We start from the raw sequence: 15,140 nt of genomic DNA, 5'->3' as shown, positions 1-15,140 counted from the left end.
ATCATTAAGGTGGACTTCTGTATGCGTCTTGTGATGGAAAAGCACCTTGACTCAGAATTTATAGTCACACCAGCAAAGAGCAGGAGAGTTAATTAAGGTCCATAGAATTGCAGATGCAGAGTTTGCTGATGATATTGCCCTAGTGACAGACACCGTGAAGGCAGCAGAGGAGTTAATGAGAGGTTAAGGAGGTAGCGGTGAATGAGAGTAAGACTAATTTAAAGTACCTGATAGAGAACATTGATAGACCAGAAACAGTTACTAGCACCAGTCGTGAACCGATAGAGTTAGTTGAGGACTTTGTTTATCTTGGAGGGAAGATAAAAAACACCGTGAATGATGTTTTGAATAGGAAAAGAAAGACCTGGTCGGCATGTCACAACCTGGTAACAGTGTGGAAGTCAAACCTCCTGACCTTGAAGACCTGAAGATGCGTCTTTTTACAGACACGGTTAAATCTGTACTATTGCATTGTATGTATGGGTCTGAGACTTAGACACTGGCTAAACAACAGACAAAAATGGTGATGGATGTTACACAAGAATGCTTCGGATGGCTCTAAGTATCAATCAGTATGTTTTGAGGACGAGGAACTCAGAGTTCTATGGAAGCCTTCCAAAGGTCAGCTCCAAAGTTGCACAGATCTAGAGGAGAATGAGGCTAGATGGTCAAGCTCATCGTTATCCTTAACGCCCTTGTACTTTCTGAGCCCACACATGGACAAAAAAGCAGAGGGAGACCTAGATTAGCTTTTGTTGATAGCCTACGATTAGACACAGGGTTGACGGAGACGAAGGAGATAGCAGTGACCATGGCTGACAGAGACTGCTGGAGAGCACTTGTCCATGACTCCCTGGAATACTACCCACCTTTAACTATTACAGTAACTGGTAATAGTATTCAATAGGTAGTTTTCACGTTAAGTTATTGCCACCAAATTGGAGGACGAAAACAAAAGATCTCTCATTTTTAGCTCCTTTTGTTCGGCTACCAGCCTTTGTACGTTGCAGCATTGTTGTCTGTGTCTATAAAGATTGGTTGCAAACCATTTTCAGAATTACCCTAAAAAAATACACAAAAAATATGAAAGGGCTGCCTTTCACCAACTGATCGATCACTGAACATTTTGTATGCAACTCCTCTCTCTTTGACAACTCGTGAATGCCTTAATGTTCAATAACAGAAAAATCAATACCACGGAAGCAACGCTTGCCGGTATATATTTTTTTACCAATCTTTTTTGAGTTGTTGTTTTTTTTTCTTGCTGAGCTCTTTCAATGTTTTCAAACCATCAAAGATCATTCAGTGCTCACAATATATCAGAAGTGAGATAATGCTGACAAATTAATCAAGGAAAACGTTTTGAGCAAATGTACGTAGGTGGTGGCGATATGTAGCATTTTAAAGGTAACTTCAGCAAGTTCGTGGAATAGTAGACGCTGTAAATCCCGATGATCGATAGCCTCCGATAAAATTAAATTTAATCAATATATACATTGCATATCTTCCTATCACTTCAAATCTATCTTCTTTCCCTAAAACAGTTGTTATCATTTTGGAGTCCTGGTAGAAACGGCTTCTGCAATTAGCAGTTGGCAGTGGGGTGTAAGAAGATGAAATAAGGGTTCCAATGAATATTTTTCGTTCAAATTTTGTTTGAAAATGCGAAATGGGGAATCTTAATTGTATCCCAAAAATCAGGGAACGCCACCTAGTTAAGTTTCGAGATACGTGCTTGCTCACCAAATGGAGAGAGTGTTATTTCCGGTTTTCGCGATTTTGGGATCAATTCCCCGCGCGGTTAGAAGTCTCTTTGCTAAAGTTTGTTCAGTGCGAAGTAAGGAGGGAGACTGGGTTCAACACCGGCTTGACATAACAAGACTAAATACTTTCATCGCAATTTTGCAAAGAGATATCCCTTTGACTGAAATAAAGTGAAGTGACCCTTAAACGTAACAGTTGTCTCTTATAGATATCGGAAAAAATTCAGGTGGTTTCAATGGGATCCCGTTAATTACCGGTCTCAGTCTTTGGCCTCGGGGAATGACGAAACAGAATATCATATTCCCTTATTAAATCCCTGTGCGGGCAAGATGAATCAAATCGCGAGCTGTGATTGGCTACCTGAGCGGGCAAGATGGAGCTATACTGCCCGCTCGGGATTTCTCGCTTGGTCCAGCAAGATCAAAGATCACTTTTTTTTGGTGTTTTATCTCCTAAAATAAATCCTTTATCATGACCAAGCTTATTCGGTCAAGATGGCTGGATAATGGCCTCGTTCTTTTTTTGCATTTTTATGGACCTCGACCTCGTCTCGATCCATAAACACGCAAAAAAAACCTTGGCCAATATCCAGCCATCTTGACCTCACGCTTGGTCAATAACCAATATATACATGGGTCTCTTCCAATAATATTTTTTCAATGTTGCCCACAAATAGTTGGTGTGTTCACCTTGCTTTTAATACCTCTGTTTTTTTAAAGAAAGACACCTGGTTGGTCAGTTGTAATGATGTTGTGAAATAACAGACTTGGCGGCTTTGCTGTTCTGCATGATCTGAAAAAATGGCCGCTGTGGTAGGTATCACGTTTGCTGACGAATTCGAAAAGTTTGACTTTGAAAAGAGTGGGAAAAGTCCCATTCTCTCTTGACAACACATCGTGAAGAAGAATGTAGAAAAACATATAGAGGACTGACAAGGTAATAAGCATTGTACTCAGAGGCAGGTATTGGTCTCGTTGAAACTTTTATTTCCAATCAGCAGAATGTTTATTACAATCAAAAGAAGCCCCAATAAACAAAAGTCGCCATTATCCAAATTGTGTATACTTAATTGTACATTTCAAAGGTTTATGTCTCTTTAAAGTGCTTTTTCCGGACTGAAGATTACATTTTGTTATCTAAGCTTGAGGTTTAGGAACTTCCTCTACAAAGATCCGGGACACTGCATTCCAACCGGTGTAGGCATCAGCATTTCCATATCCAGCACAATTGCCGACCCAGAATCCCACTCGCACCTTTCCCTTGTGAATGTTGTTGCAGTGCCCTTCAATATGGCGGACGCGATGAGGACTTTGACCCGCCAAAGCTAAGTACACAACACCATCAATAGGGAGGGGAGCCGAGCATTCAGCACCGTTGAAAGTGAAGTACCAGCGTTTACAGCAACTCTTGCAGCTTGCAACTCGAAAACCACCAGTCCAGGCCACATGAAGAGCTGTATCAGAGAAGTTCTTGGTGAACACGCAATCCTGTGTAATAAAAATCGACTTATATTAAATGTATGAGAGGCCATAAAAGTAGGTGATTTAGCTCCCAGAAGTCAGTAATAGATACTAGATCACCATACTATTATTTTTAATTATCATTCGATTATGACTATCAGTTGCACTTTAACAAGTTGATGTCAGTTTTTCATGCGTCTGTCCTGTTATTGATCATAACATTGTCAAAGTAGCTGTGGATCCACGATGCGATAGCCGAGTGGATCCGCAGACTACTCAGTTGACAATGTTATGACGAAATTCATTGTCAATAACAGGACAGACGCATGAAAAACTGACATCAATTTGTTTTTTACAATAACAAAAAGGAAGAGGGGTCAAAATTAAGTGAAAACACGAGAAGAACGCGAGACAAAAATGCGGAAACTTCAATTTCATGCAATCTCTCGTCAATATCGCATAAATTATAAATTTATGTGTCTGTCCGCTTATTGACAATAAAAATTAGTTAATGAGCGCGCGAGAATTTTGCAGTAATTGTAAAAAAAATAATTATGCAAATTAATAAGAAAAATAAATCCAGAAAAGATAAAATAAGGGATCACTAAATGAACCTTGAAGTGTAAGTTTTTCCTTCTAAATTTCAGGCAAAGTGAATCAAAGATTTTACCTCGAATTGTTTTCCTTTTTTTTTTCTGTAGTAAATATTCAGCTCTTAAATCAATCCATTTTTTTTATTTAATAGAAGAAATTAATATCTACTAAGCAGATTAATTTATCTGTTTACTTCACGAGAAATGACCTCTTCCAGGAAATGACGTGCACATGTGTTTCGCTTTCTTCAGCAACTGTTTACCAACGATATAAACATGTCTTCTCTGTTGCCAAAAAGATAATCTGTTGCTCACCTTAATCAGGCCATGATCTTTGCCATCGTTAATGTTTTTCCAGGCGCACTCCTTCCAGTTCTTAAAAGCTATCACACCTGGAGCTCCACTTGCCCCACTCTCTCCTCGCTCTCCTTTTTGGCCGGGAGGGCCCTGGACACCGCGTTCACCCTTTGCGCCATCCTTTCCATTCGCACCAGCAGGACCCACTACCCCACGAGGTCCCTGGGGTCCAGCCTTACCGGGTTGTCCTTGGTCTCCTTTGGCCCCTTCACGACCATCTCTTCCGTCACGGCCTGGTAACCCAGGTGACCCAGGCTTTCCATGCATTCCTGGAATGCCTCCATAGAAAAGGGAAGCAGGCTGTTCGTTTAAAAGAAAAAAAAAAGGAAGAAATAAATTCCCTGATTATTCACAGTTAAGGCTAATCTAATTTCTAATCATGCAAAACGAGTGACACCTCCTCTTCACACTTACTGACAACCCACGCCCCACAGCGTCCCTTTCACCCTCCTCTCCCCATGGAAAACCTCTTTTGTTTTGAGGTGACTCGTTAATTTTTATCAATGTATCCCTAATTGAGAAAAAAAGTCATTTAGTTTGGTATACTGAACAAGCGGGTTACTTTTTTCTCACCGCATTGATGGGTTGTTGGCTGCTCTTGTTGTTCGCTGCAGCAAAGTAACTCAGGATCGCAAACACAAGTGAAAACATCAAGCCCGGGGTTGAATTACTTCGAAAATGAACCATTTCGTTTCGCTGGGATCTGTAACGAACACAATAAAGTAACAAAAATTGGTAACTTTTTTCCATGAAATATAGGTGAGGACCTTAATAAGTTAAAATTAAATGCAAAGCTTTTGCTTTTCATTTAGATATTTCCACACCCCAGCGCGCAGTGTTAATCAACTCTGCTTTTTGTTTCGCTAAACATTAAGGCAAAAAATAATCGGTTGTCTATCAAAACACGGAATAGTTGCATCTGGATTTTTTACCTTAGTTAGTTATCTCCGCCATTTATAATTCCAGAAATTTGCGCTTTTTTTTAATTAACCGAGCTACTGGTATAATCTCTTACTTCAGGGACAATGCGATCAAATTGTTTTACATAAAAAGAGAAAAATACTGGCGTACATTAGATGAACTTGTTTGACCAAAGTTTTCATCTAAATTAATCTGCCAGAACAATATTTACAGAAATGTTTAGCTTCGTCTTTCTCCCAGCCGAGAAAAAGACGCTAAAAACCTTATTACTTTTACCGCCGTGGAATGAGAAAATGGGGGAGAAGACCATACCTGAATTCGCAAAGGAAACTCGCTTTGTGTTTGTTCAAGTTCCTGCGTAACAATTCCAAAGTCAGGAGTTGATAACAACATTTGTTGCAGAACGAATTTTATAATCTCTTCTGTTGACTTATCTTGTCACTTTTTCAAGTCCGCTAAATCATTAGTTGATAGAATATTAATAGTTATGCGTTACCATCAACGGAATTGTTGCAGCTGTCAAACAAAATGTTACATTTCATTCCTGTTTCTTTTGTTTGCATAATAGCTAAAGAATATTCCCCCTTCCTGTTATCATTTATCTCACTTTACTCACTAACTGCAATAAAGTTTCGACTACTTGCTTTTCCCCGTTGATTCATGGCCCTAGCTCATATCAGCGGAAAAAATCTCGGTCCGTTACTAACAATACAGACCTCGAATTCGGTTAGTACGACTGAGATATGTATTCTTCATGTATTCTCATCGATTGAGGCATAGTCGCATACTATATGGGTAAAAGTGGGGAAACTGGTATACACGGGTAACCTTACTTTGATTTAACCAATGGCAACTTGATTATTTTAGCTCTCAGAAATTGATAGTATCCTCTTCCCGTCCAACTATTAATTTCCTACCTTGAATTTGTTAGCTGAACTTTTAGTGCGAAAAATTGCAAAAATAAACCTACTGAAACGTACTAAGTTTCTCTTACCGAGAGCTAAATTGGCAAATCACTGACCTACGTCTTCAATAAGTGACTGATGTCAGAAAGGACTGTATTTTCTCTCCTGCGAATCGTTTAGAAAACATTTCAGGTAGGAATCTTCAATGTTTTTGGCAACGAAAATTCTCGACAGTTTGGCCGCTACTGAACGAATATTTATCTCTCAGCGTCTTGTTGAATGCACATTCTGAATTTATAAGTACAGGCTTGAAGTGCTCGCACTAGATTCGTATGCCTTCACTTTCATTGCTCCGAAAGAGGTTGAAATGTTACAGAGAAATCAATAAACTTAATGACCATATCCGATCAAAAAAGGTGGCACCTAATAACTAACTTCCCATATTGGCCGCTTTACCTCGTCAGTCGACAAACGAGTCGAGGCAGTTAAGTGAACGAGATACCAAATTAGCGGATTTTAACTATTGCTACTGAGAACTTGTGATCACTCACCGTCTATCTTTTTCTCTTACTCTTGTTTTTGGACAGTCTAATCCGCGTCCTACGACCTGGACAGTGCTACATTCTTTTCAAATTTGTAAATTTCTTGATCGCTTTGTAATCTTCACACATTTTTTTTCCGAATTTAATTTGTGTCACCTTTCATTTCGCTTTCACCCATTGAAGGCTGTAGGTCCTGGCAGTCGAAAGCTGGTGGTTCCTTTTTAACCAGAGAACGTTTTATTATTATGTTTAATTAAGTTTGCTTTTAACAAAAAACCGACTAGTCGATAACGTTGGACTGTTTAAAAAGTATTCGACAATGCCGGATTTGTGTCGCTGTATAAGTTTTGAAATAAGAAATTTTCATATATTCACGGTCATCTAAGGTACCGTTGGAATTGTTTGTTCTTCAAGTGCCAAACGAGGTACACGTTCTTTTCTTATGTTCCTTTAACACTACTTTAATACGAGTTAAGAGGAAATTTATCTCATTTTATTGTTTAATTTAATATCTTTGGTATAACTGAAGCGCTCTGGAAAAATCGGTGACACTAGTTTTTTCTGACATTTCGTGAACATTTGACGATACTGTAATGGTTGAGAGCACGGTTTGAGAACAGATCAGTCGAAAATTTTTAGCGAGACGCAGGAAAGAAAAGCCTGAGGATGCTGATAATAATACGAAAAATCTATGACTCAGATAGGGGTTGTTTAGCAGTTGAAAATCAGGGAAATTAATAAACAGCGAAACTCGCACCACAATTATTTTTTCTGTAATTGAGCGTAGGGCATTCACGAGTTGCCAAAGGGAGATGAAGACTCACACAAACAATGTTTAGTGACCGAGCCATTGGAGGAACACTCACCCCTTCCATGGCCCGGCTTTTTCGTCGCAGTTTTTTAGTAATTCTTATGGGAAAACTGAACTTGGGATAAACTTAAATATTGAAATCTTTGCTCTTGAGATTTGCCCATGATGGCACAACTCGAACGCTTTTCTTGTTTTGCGCTGTTTTGTGAATGCATTAATGATAACTGATCAGGAGATCTAGAACGTTTTTCTCACATCATGTTTTTTATGTTGGTCCCTTTTCCGATAGATAACATATAGAATACAAGTGGTAAAAATGAAGTAAAGTCAAAGCTATAAACACTTTTTTTCCCATTTTACTATCAATTCGGATTCAGAGCAGCTGATGATGTAATTATTAAATACGACCCTTGTGTTATAGACATTCCCCCAGTATACGTATGTCTTGAGTGCGATTTTTGTGTGTGTTGAGTTTCAAGTTCCAGTCGTCTACTCATGATCGCACGAGGTTGTTCTTCCGCTTAAAAATAATTCTGAGTTCATATGATCCGCTTTGATTTGATCCACAGTCTCCCCATTTTGCATAAGTGACTTGTGCTCAGTTTCTACAATGAACCGATTATTACCATAATTATTGTTTAGTACGCAAAGAAGGAATCAAGTTAAATCTTCTCATCCCATCTGAAGACTTTTTCGGAACAAAATCATTTTTTTCAAATCAGAACGTCTATTTTAATTAATGAATGAGATGGATCAGTATATTTTTATTTTCTACCGACTTTTAGCTTCGACGATTCTTGTTTACTTTCTGAGAAAGTACTTCCTTTGTCGTGGAAAATTTCGCATTTTTTTACCGCGCACTACTTTTTATTGACTTCTCGATTTGTTTTGTTGAGAGAGAGGACAAAATTAACTATTTTTAAAGTAAAATAAGTTCCGGTTGTATTTTATCAGCACAAATCTCTTTCCCCTCAAATATTAATTTTGTTTATTCTCTTGAAATCTGACTATCGAAAACTGTGCTAGTTACAGCCTCAAAAATATCATAAAAAGAGCCACACTTGTTTGTGGAGAGGCAGCAGGTGATTCAAAGTTTGCATTAAGTACGCTAGTATGCTTACAATAACGTCATTGCGATTTTCAAAATGCCAGTATTTCCGTCGAAAATTTGAAATTGAGATGATTTACAATAAGAAATCCTCGCAAGGTAAAGTTTCCGAGGTTTGAGAAGACACTCAAGGATTTGTCGTTCATAGAAATGAAATGTGGCAGCAGAGGGGATTTGTTAATTTTATGATGTATTGATAAACCTTCCTACTGCGATAATCTGAGTCGATAACTATGACTCGATCTTCCGAAAACGAATTATACGAGTATATGCATAGTTTTATACTCTCTGTAATGCTAGGATCAAGCCCTTTGATTCGATTATTAGTAGAAATCGCTTATATTGATCTGGGCAGCTTTTTCCAATTATGAGCGTGATCTTGTCTCTACGGTTGCAATTTGGTTTGTGGCCGGTCAATTGCTTCAGTTTCATTGCTCGGCTGTTGATTCTACAGGTTTTTTGCACAGATTATTTTCCTTCACTGATGAACTAGTTAAGTAAATCAGTGACATTGAAATAAGCAAGTATGTTTTTCAATTGGCAATTGGGCCAATTGTAATGTTGCCACGTGCGTATATGTATTTACTTTGTCGCGATTTGGAATTTAATTTTAAGGCAGAAGGTAAAGCGAATTAACAACCCATTATACGTCCGTCAAAAGTTCGGAAAAATATTTACTCTCAAAAGTTAGTCTGTGTAAAGCATTGAGTTGTATCTTTGTCATTTAAATGCGGAGAATTGAACAGTGAACCATTGGAACGCATGAATTATTTTCTTCCTGATCTTAATTTTTTTTTACGGTAGTTAGCAGGAAAAGTTGGCAGAGGGAAGCCATACAAAATTCTACAGCTGGCCCTTGCATAAAAAGAAAATTGTATACGTACAGCTAAATGACCGTGGAAAAAAAGCCCTTTTCATTTTATTGTGAGAAACTAATTGCAAAGCAGACTGCTTCAAACGATGGTTTATCGAAAGGGAAAAGCCGAAACACCCGCATTAAAACATCAGTGGACAAACTAAGCCCACACGTGAGTCTGAGAATAGAATCCGGGTCACAGTGGTGGAGTACGAATTCTCTCATCAAAGCACCAACCCTGCACTCTCGCAACAATTAGAAAAAAATGTAAACATAAACACGAACCTGACAGTGACCTGACTGAATTACACCTCGCAAACCTACGAGACACGAGACAACTTCCACTGATATCCTCATCGCCGACTTCAGATATCTCTTCAATTCCTCATGTTCTTTGTCGTTGTATACGGTTTACCTCTTGCATAATTCTAGCGAAGGTAATAGATAGAGAGTTCGTGATAAACAATGAATATTTGGGCCTTTGAATCGTAACGTTTTAATAAGCTATACTCAACCTGGTTGCAAAATGAACCTTAATTTAAAACGAACGTTTCCCACTTATTAATAAAGAAAGATTAGATTTATGCACCTTCAGTGCTTTCCTTGATCATATTTTCAGCCAGGGAAGCCGTCAAAATTTGCACCCAAGCCCTCATCAAAAAAGGGCACACAAACGAAAAAAAGTAAAGAACCTCAATTGGAACTATAAATTATTTATAAACACGAGCAGGTTAGAATTACGTGTCTCTCTGGATACGTCGATGCTCTGTACATTGTTCTTGGGACAATAATTTATGCTCGTTTTGGAGGGATAACGAGTGAGTGAATAACAGCTTTATAGGTGACTCCTTTTCAGTTAACTTTCATAAAAAAAAGCACTTAGATGTTTCAACCAGAACAACGTAGTTGTTTCGAGCGTGTCGCTATCGGATTTTAACATTTAAGATGTCCAACATGAATATTATTCATCTCATTTGAGAGCAAACGTATTTCCGGCTACCGAAGGTAATTGTTACTTTTCGGCGAAGAGAACCGAAACCAAGAATACGAAATACGATTTTTTACGCATCAACTCCGTTTGGTATTAGGTTTTCTTTAATACAAACCAACATTTTCTTATGACACTAGAATTTTGTTTTGCAGTTAATAAGTGAACTTATTATATGGCTCTGTCTCACGAGGAATGGGAACTACAAAATTCACGAATTTTATTGGCTAAAATTGATATTGACCGCGGTCTAGATTTTCCACCCTACACCGGCATCTAGACCGGTACTGTTTTGCGGTGAAAAGATGCAAACTAAAATGCAAAAATATTGAGTATTTTCTTCTACCAATATTTATTTATAGAAGTGCCAAAAAGCATGATGACAAAAGAGAGGATGACGAGCAAACTTTGACAGAATTAAGTTCAGCTCATCGCCACTCATCGCCGTTCGCAAGCAAAATGTCAGTTAGTACAACCAGTTACATTAAACGAATTAAATTGTTCTTGTTTGCCATATAATAAATATCTTATTAACCGAGCAGGAGGTCTGTATGGGAGAATCTTGACCTCTGTCGTGTGTACAGACCTCACTGCGTTCGGTCTGTACTCACGACCTCGGTCAAGATTCTCCCATACAGACCTCCTGCTCGGTTAATAAGAGCTAAGTAAAATTGCTGAAAGCTATTAATTTTTATACAACCGTGTTTTGCTTCAGACATAATAATTTATGCAATGATGACGTATTACTTGCTAGGGTCATGAGTCCTAAAAAGAGGAAATGAAGTCATGAAAAAAGTCAGAAGCCTACAACTCTAATTCTTCGGCCATCACAGCTTAAGATAAAATCCTTTTTTCCTTACAAAGATCACTTGAATCAACCTCGTTCCCAGGGGCTATCTTCTCTGCCTCCAGACCCTGGGAACGAGGTTGCACTTGAATCGCTCTCAAATGTCAAAAGTAATATGAAAGCAAGATTCTGGAACTGTGACGATTTCTACGTTACATGACGTACGTTACATGACGTACGATTACATGACAGACAAACTGAAGATCACCATTCAGCTATCGCCGACCACATCACAACGACTGGACGCAACATCAAATGGGACAATTTTGTTATTGCATCGGAAAAAACATATTATCGTTGTAAAAGAAAAGAGACATCGTATATCCAGGAGCTAAAGCCCTGTATGAATTCAAACGTTAGCAGTGAGAAGTTGTTACTATATTAGTAACAATCAACAAGTGTCAATGCTTTCTTGCTGCAGTATTTTAAGATCGTTAATACAGTGCCCAGATCTGTGGGATATTTCGTGTGACTTACATGATGTAAAATATTACGGATAGTTGACCGGAAGGGTAAATTAGAACGGTAAATAGCAGAGCGTGCGGATATTCGATATTCAATATGTCCACTGAATTCTACAACTCGCGACGAGGATGCTTTTTACGGTGTAAATAACGTTTGTGACAGAAAATGAATTTGAGAGAATTGGATATTGGAGGAATTCGGCCATTTGATGTCAATAGTGATCCGAGTAGTGTGGGCACTGAGTGCAATTGCAAGCTGTGGCTTCCTAGTTTCATTGCGTTGGACCAGATGTACAAGATATTTTAAACGTTCTGCCTTATAAAGGGAGTGCAAAGCAGTATCAGAATAACGATCATGCTTTAACTCTACACTTCGTTGCATGATCACACAAGTGAACACTCCACACGAGCCACATTTATTCAGAGAAATGGTGCAAGGAGAAGATGAAGCAATTTACCAGTTTGCAGTACGACTGCGGCGGAAACCTCAGCAGTGGGATTGTGGAGATCAAATGAAAACACAGATCCAGGATCAAATTATCTCAAAGTGTCGTTCCAATGAGTTACGACGTAAACGTCTGGAAAAAGGCCAGACACTCACACTTCAAAACTCACAAGAAATTTCCCGGAATTTTGAAGCAGTCAAAAGGTCAACCTAGAGTGTGAATCTGCCAAGTGGATCAGTAAATCGAGTCAATGATAGAATGCCAGGACGGAATGGTCGAGACAATGCGCCGCAATGAGAGGCGAGTGTTATTGGTGTGGTAGGCGTGGTCATTTTGCCAGAGATCCCCAGTGTCCGGCCAGGGAAAAAACGTTCTCCAAATATTCTCAACGGGGACAGTTTGCAAATTTAAGCAAAACCAAATTTACAGAAGTTCCGAGTAGATCCCGGGTTCGGTATACATGCAGGCTCAAGATTGTCAGGAGGAAGAAGATGAGTATATCTTTGCAGTCACTGATGATGTTCAAGGAGGAAGGAAGATCACAGCATACATTGGGGGTATCCCAGTGAAAATGATCATTGATTCTGGAGCAGGTGCAAATGTCATTATTAGTTTAGCATTGTGGGAACTATTGAAGAAGCAACGTATTGCGTGTCACGAAAGGATGCAAAGAAGCTGCATGCTTATGGTGCAGTTACACCTCTTGAAGTCATAGGAACGTTTACAGAAAATCTGACAGTAGGCAGCAAATGTGTTTCAGCTGAATTTACCGTTATCAAAGGGCGAAAAGAATCACTACTAGGAAGAGAATCAGCCATTGAGCTGGGAGTCCTAAAATTGCAAGGCCCGTTGAATCTTGTGGCAGAGTACAGAGTACAAGGATATATTTACAGGAATAGGAAAGTTCAAAGACTTTCAACTGAAAGTTCATATCGATCACCAGATCCAGCCAGTTGCACAACCTTTGAGGCGGCCTGCATTTAGCTTAAAGGAAAAGATCGAGAGAAAACGTGACGCATGATTAAAGGTAGACATCATTGAGAAGGTTGATGGCTTAACTCCGTGGGCTTTTGTGATTGTACCTAAGCCAAATGGTGATGTAAGGTTATGTATGGGCCTGTGAGAAGTTTCATGTGTATCTTTATGGGTTACATTTTGAACTGTGGACGGACCACAAACCTTTGGAGTTCATTTACTCAGCGCAGTCTAGGCCCTCGGCGAGAATTGAGCGATGGGTCCTGCAGTTACAACCATATTCATTCTCTGTAAAGTATTTGCCAGGGTCAACGAACATTGAAGATGCGTTGTCACGCCTCACGAAGACTGAACAACTACAGCCTAGGAATGTAGCAGAAGAATACATCAGATTTGTAGCCAACACAGCAGTGCCACGAGCTATGAGTACAGAAGAAATAGAAGAAGAGTATGCAGTAGATAAAGAATTGAAGTATCAAGTAAAGCTATGATCCTAGCAGTTATGGACACAATTTTAACAACGAACCTCGTTGAAGTCCTGAATTTTTCAGGCGTCTCTACGCAATTCTTAAAATTAGAGCTTTACTTGATTTCATATCCGCAGTTCAGTATATGATTCATTTGATATATCACTTCGTTCATTGAATTGAAGTATGTATGACAGATTATTGAGACAGGAAATTGGGAGAATCCCACATGCGCAAAGTACAAACCAATCCGTAATTTGTAATTCGGGGAACCAGAATTGTTGTACATAACAGGCGGCGTACAAACCAATTGAATTAGCCCATGAAGGACACCAAGGGATGACCAGAATGAAGCAAAGCTTGCGGATAGAGGTCTGGTGGCCAGGTTATGATAAGGAAGCTGAAGCATTTTGCAGAACATGCCATGGGTGTCAAGTTGTGAGTGGACCGAGCAATCCCGAACCTCTTCACCTGAGTGACTGAATTGCCTCAAAGACCTTGGCAAGACATTTCAATTGATTTCATGGGTTCAGTGCCATCAGGAGACTATGTCTTTGCAGTGACTGACTATTACATTAGATATGTGGAAGTTAGCATCTTAAAGAAAAACACAGCAGTTGTGGCCATCAGTAGCCTAGAGAGAATGTTTTCGACCCATGGTTTGCCTTACAAGTGACGATGGTCCTCATTTTGTGGTAGAGTCTTTTCTAACACTTTTAAGGATAATGGCATGAAACACGGAAAGATCTCTCCATTGTGGCCCCAGGCAAATTAATGGGGAGATCGAGCGCCAGAACCCGTCTCTCCTTAAAGCGAATGCAAATTGCCCAATTGAAAGAGAAGATTGGAGGAAAGCAGTAGAAACGATTTGCCCATCGGAACACTCCCCATAACAGCACAGGTGCGTGACCAGCAGGGGTAATATTCAGTTAGAAAACCGCGTACAAGACTTCCAGAGTTGAGGGAGGCTGCCAAACTGGATGAAGAAGTAAAATATGGAGACAGAGACAGAGGGGTCAATATGAAAGAATATGCTGACAGAGCTCGCAATGCGGAAAAAAGCGGTTTGGTGGCCGGTGACAAAGTTCTTTTAAAATAGTGGCTAATAAAAACGTGGACCACCCCTTTTGAGAGTCAACCTTATGAACTGATTGACAAGTGTGGCAAGAGTGTCCTGATTGAGTAACCTGAAGGAACCTAGTATCAGAGAAATAGTACACACGCAGGAGCCCATCTGGAGCGTGCAACTTCCATAGAGCGTCTGTGAAACGGCGTTTTCACAAGTAGGTTTATTTTTAGACTAGCCCTTCCCGCGAATTAGGTCAAAAAACAAGGGCAGTTCCGGTTCGGTGACCCTATGACGTCAGCTTAATTTCTTGTAATTGGTCATCGGGCTCCTGTGGGAGTCTCATTCGCGGGAAATCCAATCTAAAAATAAATCGGTCTGTAAAAACGCTGTTACACGAACACAGTAGAGTTGTCGGCTCCGGGTCATGGGTTCCTGACACACGTGAAGCTCTACCATGAGAGAGATGAACAACTAAGTATAGTGCTTCGCAGGAAGAGCAACCAGTATCTCAAGGGACGGAAGGTGAAGATGTCCCTGCTGATCAGGAAGATACGCGACAAGGGGAGG

At 39.6% G+C, this 15,140-nt stretch overlaps 1 protein-coding gene across 2 annotated transcripts; it reads right to left on the bottom strand.

The window, feature by feature from the left end:
• Positions 1–2,733: 2,733 nt before the first annotated feature.
• LOC138014538 (collagen triple helix repeat-containing protein 1-like) lies at positions 2,734–9,992 on the bottom strand. Of its 2 annotated transcripts, XM_068861649.1 has the most exons (5): positions 9,907–9,992; positions 9,603–9,745; positions 4,748–4,877; positions 4,133–4,474; positions 2,734–3,251 (listed from the first exon to the last, which is right to left on the bottom strand). In XM_068861649.1, the coding sequence occupies exons 3-5, from the start codon at positions 4,859–4,861 to the stop codon at positions 2,901–2,903; spliced, it is 807 nt and encodes a 268-aa protein (XP_068717750.1). In that variant the 5' UTR covers positions 4,862–4,877; positions 9,603–9,745; positions 9,907–9,992; the 3' UTR covers positions 2,734–2,900. The 2 variants fall into 2 exon arrangements, with proteins under 2 accessions (XP_068717750.1, XP_068717749.1); XM_068861648.1 differs by lacking the exons at positions 9,603–9,745; positions 9,907–9,992 and adding an exon at positions 5,408–5,474.
• Between the last annotated feature and the right edge of the window lie 5,148 nt (positions 9,993–15,140).

The sequence above is a fragment of the Montipora capricornis genome, chromosome 8 (genome assembly GCF_036669925.1).
Source record: "Montipora capricornis isolate CH-2021 chromosome 8, ASM3666992v2, whole genome shotgun sequence".
NCBI classification, from domain to species: Eukaryota; Metazoa; Cnidaria; class Anthozoa; order Scleractinia; family Acroporidae; genus Montipora; species Montipora capricornis.
The sequence above is the reverse complement of the archived record's forward strand: the minus strand, read 5'-3'. Positions and strand labels throughout refer to the sequence as shown.